This window comes from Ranitomeya variabilis, chromosome 5, assembly GCF_051348905.1.
Source record: "Ranitomeya variabilis isolate aRanVar5 chromosome 5, aRanVar5.hap1, whole genome shotgun sequence".
Taxonomy (NCBI): domain Eukaryota; kingdom Metazoa; phylum Chordata; class Amphibia; order Anura; family Dendrobatidae; genus Ranitomeya; species Ranitomeya variabilis.
In genome coordinates this window covers 540,765,709-540,779,969 of record NC_135236.1, presented here as the reverse complement: position 1 = coordinate 540,779,969, position 14,261 = coordinate 540,765,709, and the positions used below count along the sequence as shown (strand labels likewise).

Sequence of the window (14,261 nt, the reverse complement as noted above, 5' to 3'; positions counted from 1 at the left end):
AACTTCCAGCCGCATAATAAGAATCCAAGTCTTCGCCAGGCCCCTTTACTACTCAGTATGTGCGCATTAGGAGCCATTCTTAACAAGCTTTTGATTTAGAGTGAACCTGTGCTCCCCGAACCACAAGCAGCATAATTGCAGCTAGGAATGATTTTCCCTAAAGTGAGAAAACGGAAGTCTAGGAGATCCAGGTGGCCTCTCCCGCTACCACTTCAGGTACCTGACAAGGAGGCTCTCCCATGCATGTACTTACGGCAAAGCACAGTCAATTTCCTCTGGTGGAGCTGGCAAAAGCTGGTTGGGGCAGTCGTGGACTCCTCTCCGCCCATGGTCCCCAGCCAAATCCCCACACTGGATTTTCAAAGACATGCCAGAGTGGTTCAGACAAAGATAACTGGCTGCAAGCGTGCAGACGCCAGGCTCATTCATGATACCTGTGGTTTTGGCACCATGAATCAAGTGACAGGTTCCCTTTAAAATGTATTGTTGCTGATGACCTCATACGGTTTTGACAGAGGAAGATTACTGAACTTGTGTAAGGAGATGGAAATAGATGGCTTCATTGTTTTGTCACTCAGACCCTTCATACTCTTCCTCCGCTTTCTCAGTATGAGTGAACATCATGAATATCAGGCTGTAATGACACCACTGCGACAGCAACCCTCCAAACACACCGGAAACAGCCTCATTCATCATTGCATTTATGATCGTTTGTCAAATCACAAAGCCAAACCATTTGGCTGTTATTTATTTTTTAACATATTTCTGGCTTTCCAGATGTTTTAGACAATCATAAAATTAGACAATACCACCCCACAGTTTGCAAAATGTGCAACGTTTTGCACTAAAGTCACAAAAACAGTAGTTTTTTTTTTTTTTTTTAAAGAAATCACTCTTGCATGATTGCATGCACCATTTTGTTATGGTGCAAGAGTCAGTGAAAGTCATGAATGTTGAATAATGCCCATGGAACATTAGTAATCGCTTGTAGCACGGCACCATCTTACGTTAATTCACTGGTGGGCGTCATTAATAAACTAAGCTTTGAGACTTTTTACATGGCCTCTGTTTGAAACTGTCAGGAAGTCTAGAAATAAACTAGTCACTCATGTTGAATCGATCTTGCCTATAATAAAGGGGTTAATGCATATTTCTCTTTTATACTAGTTTACTCTATGTTCACACGATGCGTCTTGTCAGGGTACATTTGTCTCCTATGCATGCTGATAACGTTTAGTGCCGAAAAAAAAGAAAAAAAAAGGGAAACCTGCATTTTCTCATGTTTTTCACACTACTAATTGCTTTCAATAGCTAAAAAGAACAAGCTGCAAAAAGCAGCCAAGATATGCCTTTATAAAAAAATGCACTGTGTGAACAGTCTTTTAATTCAGTATGATTTCTTCATTTTTTAAATCAGCTGCCCATGATTTTATACAGCTTGGTTTCTACCCTTGTAGATGGCATCAGATAAAGCTCACCAACCGGCGCATATGATAAGTGAATAAGTGAGAAGGTGACGCCAACATTGGATTCAGGAAAGGTTTGTGCTAAAACGGAACATTGAACTGGGAACCAGACAAGCGACATACTGAAGCAGGAACAGAAGGCTAGAAAGAGTGAAAAATAAGCTATCCAGAATATTCCCAGCCACAACAACCAAACAGCAGTGTGGGAAAGCTGGGTGACAAGTCGGAGAAGGCACGTTTCTCACTCCATTACCATCATATTACACAGAAAGTAACAATCTGTAGCATGGCTGACGTATGGGATCAGTTTAGTAAGGAAGCTTACTCCCACAAGAGGCCGACAAGAAACCGGAAAGCAGCAGTCTGAGGCATGTCAGCCTGGAGTACGTGCCTCCAGCACCAAATACCACCCACCCAAAACTGAGAAAATACCGATAACCAGCACTGGTTACCAGGAAAGCGCAACAGCTCGGCAGCATGGGGCATCTAGGTCAGAACGCGTTTCTCTGTACATTCCCTGCATTGTGCTTACAAGGAAATGCATCAGTAATGATGGTACAAGATGTGCGGCAGGGACACAAGACAGGAAATTCTCAGTCCATGGAAGTAGTTACACCGGGAATAATGTAATTCACATGGTCAGACATTCATACTAGGGTCCATTTATAGAAGGTTAAGCTGAGAGGACCCCAATGATGTCAGACCACGTGCATAAAACGATTTTTATTTTTATATAATGACTGTTGCATCTATAACCATATATTTTATCTAAACACCAACCAGGCTGTGCCAAAAATACACTTTACTCGAGAGCCAGAAGTATCCGTTTCATTAAAGGTCAGCAGGACAGATGAATATTGCAACCTGTCCACATTAACAATTGCGCTCACAGGCAGTTTGTGGCGATTAGTGGATGCAATCGTAAAAGGAAACGGTTTAGGGGCAAACAAGTTAGTACTCAGAATCGACAAGTCACATACATTAAGGGCTAGAAATATTTACCGTACTTCCACAGTCATCTACACAATCTGGCGTCAGACAGTGATCTGGGGGTCTTGGACAGAACAGTCATGGTACAGGAGGCAAGAGTTGGGAAATTGTAAAGCTGTGATACCCTTCATACGTAACCCTTTAATTTTCTCAGGGACAGCCTTTCATGAAGTAAACAGTGCAATGCGGAATGGTTCTTCACACCATTATAATTAGTCCACTATATCAAGAATTAAAATCTACATTTTTCTGTATCCGATCTAATGCATACCAGACTTCCAACGTGATGTGGTCCAGTTTTTCACTCACCCAACACAAATAATGGTTAGATAAGATACGACTGCAGCCTCACACTAAACAAGTTTGGTTTTAATTCGTTTCCATCCAGCCAAACAGTAGGAGCCTGAATTAAGATTATTTGTAAAGTGTCTGATGCACCGGAAGAATAGAAAGATCTCAGATTGATGAAACACTATGCACAACACAAGAGATACACGTTCTTTCAGGCATCTTAAAGGATCACTTGGAGACGCCAGAGCGTGTATTCTACTACAGCAGCGTACAAAAGAGCAATGATAAAGTAGAATCGGAAAAGTGGAACAAGTCCTATTTTAATCCATTCATGCCATGTATCTCCTTCGAGGGATTCCTGGGCACACCGATGTGTAGATTCTTCTATAGGGATGGGATCTACGCCACCACCAAAATACTCAATTAAGAAGTTTGTCTACACAATACACAAAGCATCTATATAATCAGAGGGAAATAAACTTCAGGTAATAAGCCTTTTACTTTTGCATTAAATATGACTGGTCGCCCTTACAGACATGTCCACGATAGTAAATAACAGTATTGCTCATAAATCAAGCAGCAAAACTGAGTATTTTAAGATACATTGATAACTCAGCCATCAGTGATCAGGAACAGACCCCCAAATAGTATTATCCAATCGGAGCTGACTCACAATGTAGTGATACACCCCCTTGACAAGACAGTTATCAGATTAATAACTGCATGAGGCATAACAGTGTAAACTTGTATAAAAAAAAAAAAAAGTTCAAAAGAATTAATTAATATTTTCCAGAACTTCACCATGTTGCGGGTGTCTACAGAAGAGGTGCAGCTCTAATAAACACTACTTACGCTTAGTGTTGGGAAAACAAACACTGCAGCAAGTTCACAGCTCCATGACCAATTCATCCTATTTATCAGCACAAATTCACTGTTTGGTACCATATAGATCATTTCTAAAAAGTGTGAAGCCAGAAAAAGTAGAGAAATATAACAAAGGTTGAGCCCTTGCAAAACGCAGAGTCAACGCACAACATGTATTCTGCCAGAACACTCATAAACCAAGCAGCCGGGGAAAACAAACAACTGGCTGCACATTTTATATGCAATCTCCCCTGTGTAATATTAACCAATTCTGAAATTAAACCAAGCGACATCAATTTGTTCCTCGGAACACAACACTGGAAGTTTACCTGGTAACAACATGACGTTAACTCCATGACTGCTTGGAAGGCTGCACGGGTCAGATATACAGCCCATGTCGGAGTCTAGAGCTAGATCGCAGGATGGGTTCTCCAACATATGGTCACACCATAAGCATCTTTTCAAAGACATATGGAAAAATACTAAATAAATGTGTACATTCCACAGAAAGTGGAAAATCTTACCTTGAGTAGCCATTTGAAAAGATGGGCCTTCCTGAATAATTTACATTCCCGGCGGTATGGTCATCCCCAGTCCCATGGATCCTATTCCATGAATCCGAAATGGTGGACAGAGTTGTGCCCAAAGCAAAAATTGGCTTCTGGTCTGGCTGTTTCTGAGCCATGGGGGAGGTGTTCAAGTCATAGTGGTACATTTGCCCCCCTGAAGTGCTAACACCATGCACAGAAATTGCTGATGATTTGTTACCAAACAGACGAGATCCTGAAAAATGGCTACTACAATAAGCTGGACTAAATTTTTCCTGTTTTACCACTCCGGGGGTACACAGCTCTATAAAGTCTTCTTTTTCAGTTTTCACTTGAGACAGCTGTATTTCAGGGTTGGGCAGTAGCAAGTCCTCCACTTTAGGTGTACAATCCTGCATAACAAGAGGTTTGCAGTCCTCATTTAATGCACCGGACCTCAAAAGAAATTCATCATCAGTGGTCAAAGGAGAAAGTAATCCAACTGCATCATCTCCAAAAATGGGGTCCAACTCCCATGGACTGCCCTTACCATCCCTCGGTGAACCTGCGGGCAAGTCTAAATCCTGTAAAAGGTCAAAGGTGCTTTGGTCTTTGGAATATAACTTGGCAACACTGCTCCCAATGCTGCCCCCCTGACTCTGTGCAGACGGACTTGCTTGGGTAGACGTATCACATTTGATGCCTCCTTTGTCTTCAGGGCCCTCAGGGACAGGCGGTTTTGCCTGAAGACTGGCAATGCTCTCTTCCAAGAGCTTGAAATCTGTATCTGCTGCCGGGACTCCAATTGGAGCCTGCTGAGTATAGCCAAGTTCGTTGCCCATTACTTTTGTGTCTGGCTCCCCCATATAGAGTCCCATTGAAAGCGAGACTGCCTTGGACAGGTCCGGCTGTGGCACATTGCCTAAACCCTTAGCTGGGTCCACAGTTCCTGACAACTGTTGTTGCTGCTGTGGCTGTCTTGTGTCTGGCAGTCCTGCAGGTGATGTAGCAGAAGATGTAGACGTGTTCACACAGGCTCCACCTCTGTAGGTTGTAAATAAGTCAATCACATTCCCTGTCTTGTCACTGTAATGTGCGCCTGTCACAGCCTGAGATTCATTGGGTGGCTTTAATAGGTCTTTGGGATCCATCGAGTACCGATGCCTAAGATGTGACAAGGAAGAAAACAGAATTGTAAAAAAAACAGGCAACAAGAGACAGCTAGGATTACCTTTAACCCTTTATTGCCCCATGACAATAAAATAAAGCATATAACCCTAGTAAAACACTACAATTTAAAACCTATTGAAAGCAGCAAGGTGGAGATGGAAAGGTTAGATGTAACCCCTACACAGCACAGTCACCACACCTGACCAGATGGCGTGCCATGCTTCAGCTGTATAAGGAGACACATTAGTTACCGGCACATACAGTCTACAGCCTCTGATCTCACGAGTCAAACAATCAGGCTTCTATTCAACAGAAAACACAAGGCGGCAACACCGGGAAACAGACATACGCTCTGCAGTGTCACTAATTACAGATTAGCAATGCAAATCACAGCTTCCTAATGCTATAGACTGGGCCTCGCAGCACACCCTGCAATATGGAGAAAAGAAGACAGAAAGTATCTATTCTATGGTCATGGGGCAGAAAATACAGTTTTAGATATATTCAATCTGCAGTGTCTTAGGCATAGGCATGCAATACAAGAACAATTCACCTAAAACATTCCCCTCAATTAGGGAGAGTTTGTCATGCTCCGCCCACTTGTCTACTGGAGCCAAGAGACCCCGTATCCCACTGATCACAATGACCTATTCCAAAGCACAGCGCAAACATCTGAGGCCTCCAGCACTTCCAGCTTATCCTCCGGAGCAGCCCAGGCTTCATGGAAGGCCACACTTTCTGCTTTAATAGTGAGAAACAACTGCAGTTTCAAGTTCCCTGGGTGGACTGAAAAGTGACAGTGCTTTATTAAAAAAAATGGAACCAATGGAACATACATACATTTTAGGGGGGTGTGTTGTACTAACTAGTAATACCCACCATTATAAATACTAGTGAGTACATGACAAGCCTACTCTCCTTATACACCCACTCATCACTAGTATAGTCACTGAGCACTTGACAAGCCTTCCCTATATGCATAATATTATTATACGACTAGCTAGCCACCCTCAATGTACTCAATACTTATGGTCCTGTGTACAGAACTCCAGTCCACGTCTCCCCACACACTTACATACAGCTCTTCAGTATTAGCGCAAAATATACACCACACTATTAATTCTAGCGAGTACAGGACCAAAGTATAAGCTCCATTACTACTAGTGATAATAGGCCCCCAGTATGAGCCCCCTTTACTATACACACCATTAATACTGGTGAGCACAGGACCCCAGTGTAAGCGCCCATCACTATATATAGCATTAATACTAGTGAGTACAGGACCCCAGTGTAAGCCTCCATCACTATATATAGCATTAATACTAGTGAGTACAGGAGCCCAGTGTAAGCCCCCATTACTATATACAGCATTAATACTAGTGAGTACAGGACCCCAGTGTAAGCCTCCATCACTATATGACCGGCCTCACACTCAGCGTATGTAAATACGGTCCGTTTTTTAAGGCCATAATACGCAGTAAAGTCCCCAAAATAGTGGTCCGTATGTCATCCGTAGGCAGGGTGTGTCAGCGTATTTTGCGCATGGCATCCCCCGTATGTAATCCGTATGGCATCCGTACTGCGATATTTTCTCGCAGGCTTGCAAAACCGACATCTAATGGATTTATGTGCTCAAATGTTCGTTAAAACATATATACAGTATATATATATATATATATATATATATATATATATATATATATATATATATATATATATATATCATTGAGACACATACCGTATTTTTCGGACTACAAGACGCACTTTTTCCCCCTCAAAAAAAGGGGGGGAAATGGGGGGTGCGTCTAATAGTCGCAATGTAGGCTTACCGTGGCGGCAGAGGTGCGGCGGCTGAGGTGTGGCGGCACAGGTGCGGGGATGAGGAGGCGCAGTGAGCGGGGTCCCTTTCCCCGGTGAGGTGATGCAGCAGCCCGGTAATGCAGCAGAGCCGGGTGAATCCTGTTGTTATCGGTGGTGGCGGCCATCTTCCTGAGGCTGCGCGTGCGCAGATGGAGTGCTCTGCTGCCCGAGGCTTCAGGAAAATGGCCGAGGGATGCCGCGCGTGCGCAGATGGGGATCGCGGCAGCCATTTTCCTGAAGCCGAGAGGCGAACTCGGCTTCAGGAAAATGGCCGCCGCGATCCCCATCTGCGCACGCGCGGCATCCCGCGGCCATTTTCCTGAAGCTCCAGGCAGCAGAGCGCTTCATCTGCGCACGCGCGGCCTCAGGAAGATGGCCGCCACCACCGATAACAACAGGATTCACCCGGCTCTGCTGCATTACCGGGCTGCTGCATCACCTCACCGGGGAAAGGGACCCCTCTCACGCCATACCTCTCACTGTGCCTCCTCATCCCAGCACCTCTGCCGGTAACCACTGCTGCAACCCTCCCATGGACACCAGGCCGTGGCGTCGCCCACCTAAGCAGGAAGGGACCCTGCTCAGGTGCACGCCGTACCGCATCACCCCACCTCTGCCGACATCATGCCTCCTGTGACCCTGCTCTGCCACCGCCAGCCCACAGGTAAGATACTGTAAATTCGGACAATAAGACGGACCCCCATCTTACAAAAAATCTTTTTTTTCTGCAATTTTCACCCCAAATTTGGGGTGCGCCTAATGGTCCAGTGCGTCTTATAGTCCGAAAAATACGGTATATACAGTATATATTCTGTATTTATATTTAATTCAGCGCGATATATGTGAAAAGCCGGTAATTCAATTGCTGGCTTCTCATTTCTCCTTCCCAAACCCGACAGGATATGAGACATGGTTTACATACAGTAAACCATCTCATATCCCCTTTTTTTTTGCATATTCCACACTACTAATGTTAGTAGTGTGTATGTGCAAAATTTGGCCGCTGTAGCTGCTAAAATAAAGGGTTAAATCGTGGAAAAAATTGGCGTGGTAAAGCCAGTGACTGAGGGCAGATATTAATAGCCAGGAGAGGGTCCATGGTTATTGGCCCCCCCTGGCTACAAACATCTGCCCCCAGCCACCCCAGAAAAGGCACATCTGGAAGATGCGCCTATTCTGGCACTTGGCCACTCTCTTCCCACTCCCATGTAGCGGTGGGATATGGGGTAATGAAGGGTTAATGTCACCTTGCTATTGTAAGGTGACATTAAGCCAGATTAATAATGGAGAGGCGTCAATTATGTCACCTATCCATTATTAATCCAATTGTATGAAAGGGTTAAAAAACACACACACATTATTAAAAAGTATTTTAATGAAATAAACACACAGGTTGTTTTAATATTTTATTGCTCTCTTAATCCACCTGAAGACCCTCGCTCTGCAAAATAATAAACCAACAATATACATACCTTCTGTTGATCTGTCACGTCCCACGAAGTAAATCCATCTGAAGGGGTTAAATCATTTTACAGGCAGGAGCTGTGCTAAAGCACTCGCTCGTGCCTGTAAAGCCCGGGTGCTGAAAGGAAAGCTGGGTGATCGGTACTTACATTGAGTCGCGGTGAGGCGCCCTCTGCTGGATGTCCTCATATGAACTCGAGCGTGGGAACTTTTCCAAGGCTCCAGTTCATGAGGACATCCAGCAGAGGGCGCAATAGCAAGGTGACATTAACCCTTCATTATCCCAAATCCCACCGCTACACGGGAGTGGGAAGAGAGTGGCCAAGTGCCAGAATAGGCGCATCTTCCAGATGTGCCTTTTCTGGGGTGGCTGGGGGCAGATGTTTGTAGCCAGGGGGGGGGGGTAATAACCATGGACCCTCTCCTGGCTATTAATATCTGCCCTCAGTCACTGGCTTTACCACTCTGGCGGAGAAAATTGCGCGGGAGCCCACGCCAATTTTTTCCGCGATTTAACCCTTTATTTTAGCAGCTACAGCACCCAAATTTTGCACATACACACTAATAACATTAGTAGTGTGGAATATGCAAAAAAAAAAAAAGGGGATATGAGATGGTTTACTGTATGTAAACCATGTCTCATATCCTGTCGGGTTTGTGAAGGAGAAATGAAAAGCCGGCAATTGAATTACCGGCTTTTCACTAACACCGCTGCGTATTTCTCGCAAGTCACACTGCTGGTCCGTGTGAAATCCGTATTTTTCTCGCCCCCATAGACTTTCATTGGCGATTTTTTTGCGCAATACGGTGACAAACGCAGCATGCTGCGATTTTCTACGGCCGTACAAGACCGTATATTACAGATGCGTAATATACGGCAGATATGAGCTGGGCATAGAGATTCATTGGGCCGTGTGTAATGCGAATTTTACGGACGTAGTTTATGCGCCCATACGTCCGTAAAACTCGCTAGTGTGAGGCCGGCCTATATAGCATTAATACTAGTGAGTACAGGACCCCAGTGAAAGCTTCCATTACTATATATAGGATTAATACTAGTGAGTACAGAACCCCAGTGTAAGCCCCATTACAATATATAGCATTAATACTAGTGAGTACAGGAGCCCAGTGTAAGCCCCCATTACTATATATAGCATTAATACTAGTGAGTACAGAACCCCAGTGTAAGCCCCCATTACTATATATGAGATTAATACAAGTGAGTACAGGAGCCCAGTGTAAGCCCCATTACTATACATAGCATTAATACTAGTGAGTACAGGAGCCCAGGGGTAAGCCCCCATTACTATATATAGCATTAATACTAGTGAGTACAGGACCCCATTACTATCGGCCCACCATTAATACTAGTGAGTACAGGACCCCATTACTATCGGCCCACCATTAATACTAGTGAGTACAGAACCCCATTACTATCCGCCCACCATTAGCACCAGTGAGTACAGGACCCCATTACTATCCGCCCACCATTAGCACCAGTGAGTACAAGACCCCATTACTATCCGCCCACCATTAATACTAGCGAGTACAGGACCCCATTACTATCCGCCCACCATTAATACTAGTGAGTACAGGACCCCAGTACTATCCGCCCACCATTAGCACCAGTGAGTACAGGACCCCATTACTATCCGCCCACCATTAATACTAATGAGTACAGGACCCCAGTACTATCCGCCCACCATTAATACTAGTGAGTACAGGACCCCATTACCATCCGCACCAGTGAGTACAGGACCCCATTACTATCCGCCCACCATTAATACTAGTGAGTACAGGACCCCAGTACTATCTGCCCACCATTAATACTAGTGAGTACAGGACCCCAGTACTATCCGCCCACTATTAATACTAGTGAGTACAGGACCCCATTACTATCCGCCCACCATTAATACTAATGAGTACAGGACCCCAGTACTATCCGCCCACCATTAATACTAGTGAGTACAGGACCCCATTACTATCCGCCCACCATTAATACTAGTGAGTACAGGACCCCATTACTATCCGCCCACCATTAATACTAGTGAGTACAGGACCCCATTACTATCTGCCCACCATTAATACTAGTGAGTACAGGACCCCAGTACTATCCGCCCACCATTAATACTAGTGAGTACAGGACCCCATTAATACTAGTGAGTACAGGACCCCAGTACTATCTGCCCACCATTAATACTAGTGAGTACAGAACCCCAGTACTATCCGCCCACCATTAATACTAGTGAGTACAGGACCCCATTACTATCCGCCCACCATTAATACTAGTGAGTACAGGACCCCAGTACTATCCGCCCACCATTAATACTAGTGAGTACAGGACCCCATTACTATCCGCCCACCATTAATACTAGTGAGTACAGGACCCCATTACTATCTGCCCACCATTAATACTAGTGAGTACAGGACCCCATTACTATCCGCCCACCATTAATACTAGTGAGTACAGGACCCCATTACTATCTGCCCACCATTAATACTAGTGAGTACAGGACCCCAGTACTATCCGCCCACCATTAATACTAGTGAGTACAGGACCCCAGTACTATCCGCCCACCATTAATACTAGTGAGTACAGGACCCCATTACTATCCGCCCACCATTAATACTAGTGAGTACAGGACCCCATTACTATCCGCCCACCATTAGCACTAGTGAGTACAGGACCCCATTACTATCCGCCCACCATTAGCACCAGTGAGTACAGGACCCCATTACTATCCGCCCACCATTAATACTAGTGAGTACAGGACCCCAGTACTATCCGCCCACCATTAATACTAGTGAGTACAGGACCCCAGTACTATCCGCCCACTATTAATACTAGTGAGTACAGGACCCCATTACTATCCGCCCACCATTAATACTAATGAGTACAGGACCCCAGTACTATCCGCCCACCATTAGCACCAGTGAGTACAGGACCCCATTACTATCCGCCCAACATTAATACTAGTGAGTACAGGACCCCAGTACTATCCGCCCACCATTAATACTAGTGAGTACAGGACCCCAGTACTATCTGCCCACCATTAATACTAATGAGTACAGGACCCCAGTACTATCCGCCCACCATTAGCACCAGTGAGTACAGGACCCCATTACTATCCGCCCAACATTAATACTAGTGAGTACAGGACCCCAGTACTATCCGCCCACCATTAATACTAGTGAGTACAGGACCCCAGTACTATCTGCCCACCATTAATACTAATGAGTACAGGACCCCAGTACTATCCGCCCACCATTAATACTAGTGAGTACAGGACCCCATTACTATCCGCCCACCATTAATACTAGTGAGTACAGGACCCCATTACTATCCGCCCACCATTAATACTAGTGAGTACAGGACCCCATTACTATCCGCCCACCATTAATACTAGTGAGTACAGGACCCCATTACTATCCGCCCACCATTAGCACCAGTGAGTACAGGATCCCATTACTATCCGCCCACCATTAATACTAGTGAGTACAGGACCCCATTACTATCTGCCCACCATTAATACTAGTGAGTACAGGACCCCAGTACTATCCGCCCACCATTAATACTAGTGAGTACAGGACCCCAGTACTATCCGCCCACCATTATCACCAGTGAGTAGAAGCCCCCCTCACTGTACACGACGTCTATTAATACTAGTGAGCCTGTGACGTCACGGCGGCCCCGCCCCCTCAGCCCGCGCCGCTGTCAGCAGAGGAAATAATAAACAGCGTGTCCGTCACGGGGGAGTGGAGCCCACCGTCCAGCACGTCACGGCCTAGCAACCTGTGGCTCCTCAGCTGTTGTGAGCGCACAACTCCGACCGTGCGCCTCCCGGGGAATGCTGGGAGCAGCGAGTTTCAGAACAGCTGGGAGCCCACAAGTCACGACCAGCAGCAGCTCGGTGACGGGCGAAGTACGGCAGGGAAAGTTCGGTGTACGGACAGAGGGGGCGGACGCTCCGGCCCGTGCTCACTGGCGGGGTCTCCGGCGCCACTAGAAGCCCCGGGTGACAGAACGCGGGGCCGCCTCTCCTGGCTCAGGCGGGAGCGGTGCCCTTCAGGCGCCATTCGTGCGGCTCCTGCCACTTCCATGTGTGGTAACGTCCGCCGAGCGGTGGGTGTGCACCGGGACCACACGGAACTTCCCCGGTGTGAGCGCGGCTCCCCGGGAACATGGCAGTGCCGTCCCGTAGCTCCCGAGCGTCCCTCCCGCCCGCAGCGCTGACACTTACTCCTCCCGGTCCTCACACTCCGGGCATGGCTCTCCTGTGGGTGGACGGTGTCCCCTCCGTGCGACGCTCCCAGCGGCCGCGGTGCAGACGGCAGAGGCGCCCTCGGGGTTGGGAGCCGCCTATCCCGGACATGTAGGGAGGAGAGAGGCAGAGGGCGGCCGCCCGGCGGAGGGGGCTCTGTGTGCAGGCAGAGGAGGGAGAGGCCGGCGCAGCGAGCGGGGAACGCTGCAACCTGTTGGCTGCTGCCGGCAACTACAGCCGCCAGTGCCCAGCCTCGGCTCCCGCACACCACGGCTGCTGCGCCCAGTGCATCCGACAGGGGTCCCCACACAGCTGCCCCCTGTATCTAGCCTATCAGCTGCCACTCATCAGGCTACTTTCACACTAGCGTTAACTGCATTCCGTCACAATGCGTCGTTTTGCCGAAAAAACGCATCCTGCAAAAGTGTTTTTTCGCCATTGATTAACATAAAGCGACGCATTGTGACGGATTGCTACACGTCGCACCCGTCATGCGACGAATGCGTCGTGCAGTGGCGGACCGTCGGGAGCAAAAAACGCTACATGTAACGTTTTTTGCTCACGACGGTCCGCACCTCACAATGGGGCAGCGGATGCGCTGGAAAAATGCATCCGCTGCCCCCGTTGTGCGGCGGGGACAACGCTAGCGTCGGGGACCTCGGCCCGACGCACGGCGACGGGCCGAGCCCGACGCTAGTGTGAAAGAAGCCTCAGAAACATGGCCTCTTGGGCTACTTTCACACTGGCGTTTTTTTCAATACGTCGCAATGCGTCGTTTAGGGGAAAAAACGCATCCTGCAAAGTTGTCTGCAGGATGCGTTTTTGCCCCATAGACTAACAGTGACGCTTTGCGACGCATTGACACACGTTGCAACCGTCGTGAGACGGTTGCGCCGTGTTGTGGCGGTCTGCCGGGAGCAAAAAACGTTACATGTCACGTTTTTTTGCTGCCGACGGTCCGCTTTTTCCAACCACACATGCGCGGAAGCTTAGCCTTAGGCTACTTTCACACTAGCGTCGTGCACTGCACGTCGCTATGCGTCGTTTTGGAGAAAAAACGCATCCTGCAAAAGTGCTTGCAGGATGCATTTTTTCTCCATAGACTATTATTAACAACGCAGTCGGACCGTCGCCACCAAAAAACGTTACATGTAATGTTTTTTGGTGCGTCGTCTGCAGCATTTCCGACCGCGCATGCGGGGCCGGAACTCCGCCCCCGCTTCCCCGCACCTCACAATGGGGCAGCGGATGCGTTGAAAAACAGCATCCGCTGCCCCCGTTGTGCGGCGCTTCCACAGCTAGCGTCGGTGCGCCGCAACGTCGCATAGCGACGTGCAGTGCACGACGCTAGTGTGAAAGTAGCCTTA

At 47.2% G+C, this 14,261-nt stretch overlaps 1 protein-coding gene across 2 annotated transcripts in view; it reads right to left on the bottom strand.

Annotated features, from left to right (window-relative positions):
- NR3C1 (nuclear receptor subfamily 3 group C member 1) overlaps nucleotides 1-13,062 on the bottom strand; it is a 176,444-nt gene extending 163,382 nt beyond the window's left edge. The window contains exons 1-2 of one of the 2 annotated variants that reach the window (XM_077265839.1): nucleotides 12,874-13,062; nucleotides 4,136-5,302 (exon numbers count right to left, since the gene is read on the bottom strand). In XM_077265839.1, coding sequence (XP_077121954.1) covers nucleotides 4,136-5,289 — 1,154 coding nt within the window. In that variant the 5' untranslated portion in view covers nucleotides 5,290-5,302; nucleotides 12,874-13,062. Of the gene's footprint in view, nucleotides 1-4,135; nucleotides 5,303-12,615; nucleotides 12,635-12,873 lie in introns of those variants that run through there. The other variant, XM_077265840.1, reaches the window with a different exon arrangement.
- Between the last annotated feature and the right edge of the window lie 1,199 nt (nucleotides 13,063-14,261).